The following is a 1,036-nucleotide window of genomic DNA, read 5'->3' on the forward strand; positions in this document are numbered from 1 at the left end:
ACTTTGCCAGTAATCCTATGTGAAGAGGCTCTTCTAAGGAAGGAATTGTTTGACTTTAGATGTGGGATGGTTCTAGATTGAGCTGTTAATTTCCAGCCACAGGATGAAGTGTTGGTGGCTGAAACTCACCGATTCGTGTTAGAGAAAGGGTGGGTTAGAGTATTAGATGTCCCTTAGCTCGAGAGGAACAATGGGATTTTAAAAGGGTTGGAGAGTTCGTGTGATGAGGTTTGGGAGGTGGTGAGATTCAATGCTCCATTGTAGGCATGTGGACTCAGCTAATAAATTGATAAAACGTAATGAATACTATAATGTCTTGTCCAAACAAACGTCTCCATGTCTCTCTCCAGGATAATTTAATGTGACATATTTGTAAATAAATCTAAGTTATCATAATGACTGTCTAACAATGTTTCCATTTTAGGTAGTTAATATTGACAAGGATGACCTAGACGCAGATACTTCCTCTTATCACTGCAAGTGAGTTTTTCCATATCATAAATGTCTCGTGGTTTACTGTTTTTCGCTTGCCAATTCTTTTTGTTTCTCATATGTTAATGCATTGTTTTCTGTAGTGTTATCCGGCACATCCCCTTAGAATCCATGGATCCTTCTCTAGCAATTGGATTTTATTGTCGAGACAAAGGTTTGCACTCTAGCTTCATAATCGTGGATAACAACTTGATTGATGCTTCCTGATTCTTTTGAAATTTTTGTCTGGTGCCAGATGATTTCGATGATTTCTGTTATCGGGCATCAAAGTTGGCAGACGAGTCGGATGGAGCGCCATTGTTCACGGTTGCTGAAACACATTCCACGAATTCAGGGAGACAGGGCAATGCATTGGATAACTGTAGTAGGTTAGCGGAGGGCGATACTGATGGCATGGTGCACATGCCGAACGAAGAGGAGGAGGCACATGAGGATGACTGGCAATTCCTTTGATGAAAATAGAACCTGTTTGGGAATCTGGGAAAGGGATGGTATCCTTCCTTGATTATTGCTCCAGGCTTGCTTCCCAAGTTCCCCTGAGCTT

At 41.4% G+C, this 1,036-nt stretch overlaps 1 protein-coding gene across 1 annotated transcript; it reads left to right on the forward strand.

Annotated features, from left to right (window-relative positions):
- The first annotated feature begins 48 nt into the window (after positions 1 to 48).
- Positions 49 to 1,030, forward strand: LOC111786958 (cysteine protease ATG4-like). The gene is made up of 3 exons (XM_023667141.1): positions 49 to 480; positions 576 to 646; positions 728 to 1,030. Exons 2-3 carry the CDS (start codon positions 604 to 606, stop codon positions 943 to 945), a joined length of 261 nt encoding a protein of 86 aa, XP_023522909.1. The 5' UTR covers positions 49 to 480; positions 576 to 603; the 3' UTR covers positions 946 to 1,030.
- The last annotated feature ends 6 nt before the right edge of the window (positions 1,031 to 1,036 follow it).

The sequence above is a fragment of the Cucurbita pepo genome, unplaced genomic scaffold (genome assembly GCF_002806865.2).
Source record: "Cucurbita pepo subsp. pepo cultivar mu-cu-16 unplaced genomic scaffold, ASM280686v2 Cp4.1_scaffold003611, whole genome shotgun sequence".
NCBI classification, from domain to species: domain Eukaryota; kingdom Viridiplantae; phylum Streptophyta; class Magnoliopsida; order Cucurbitales; family Cucurbitaceae; genus Cucurbita; species Cucurbita pepo.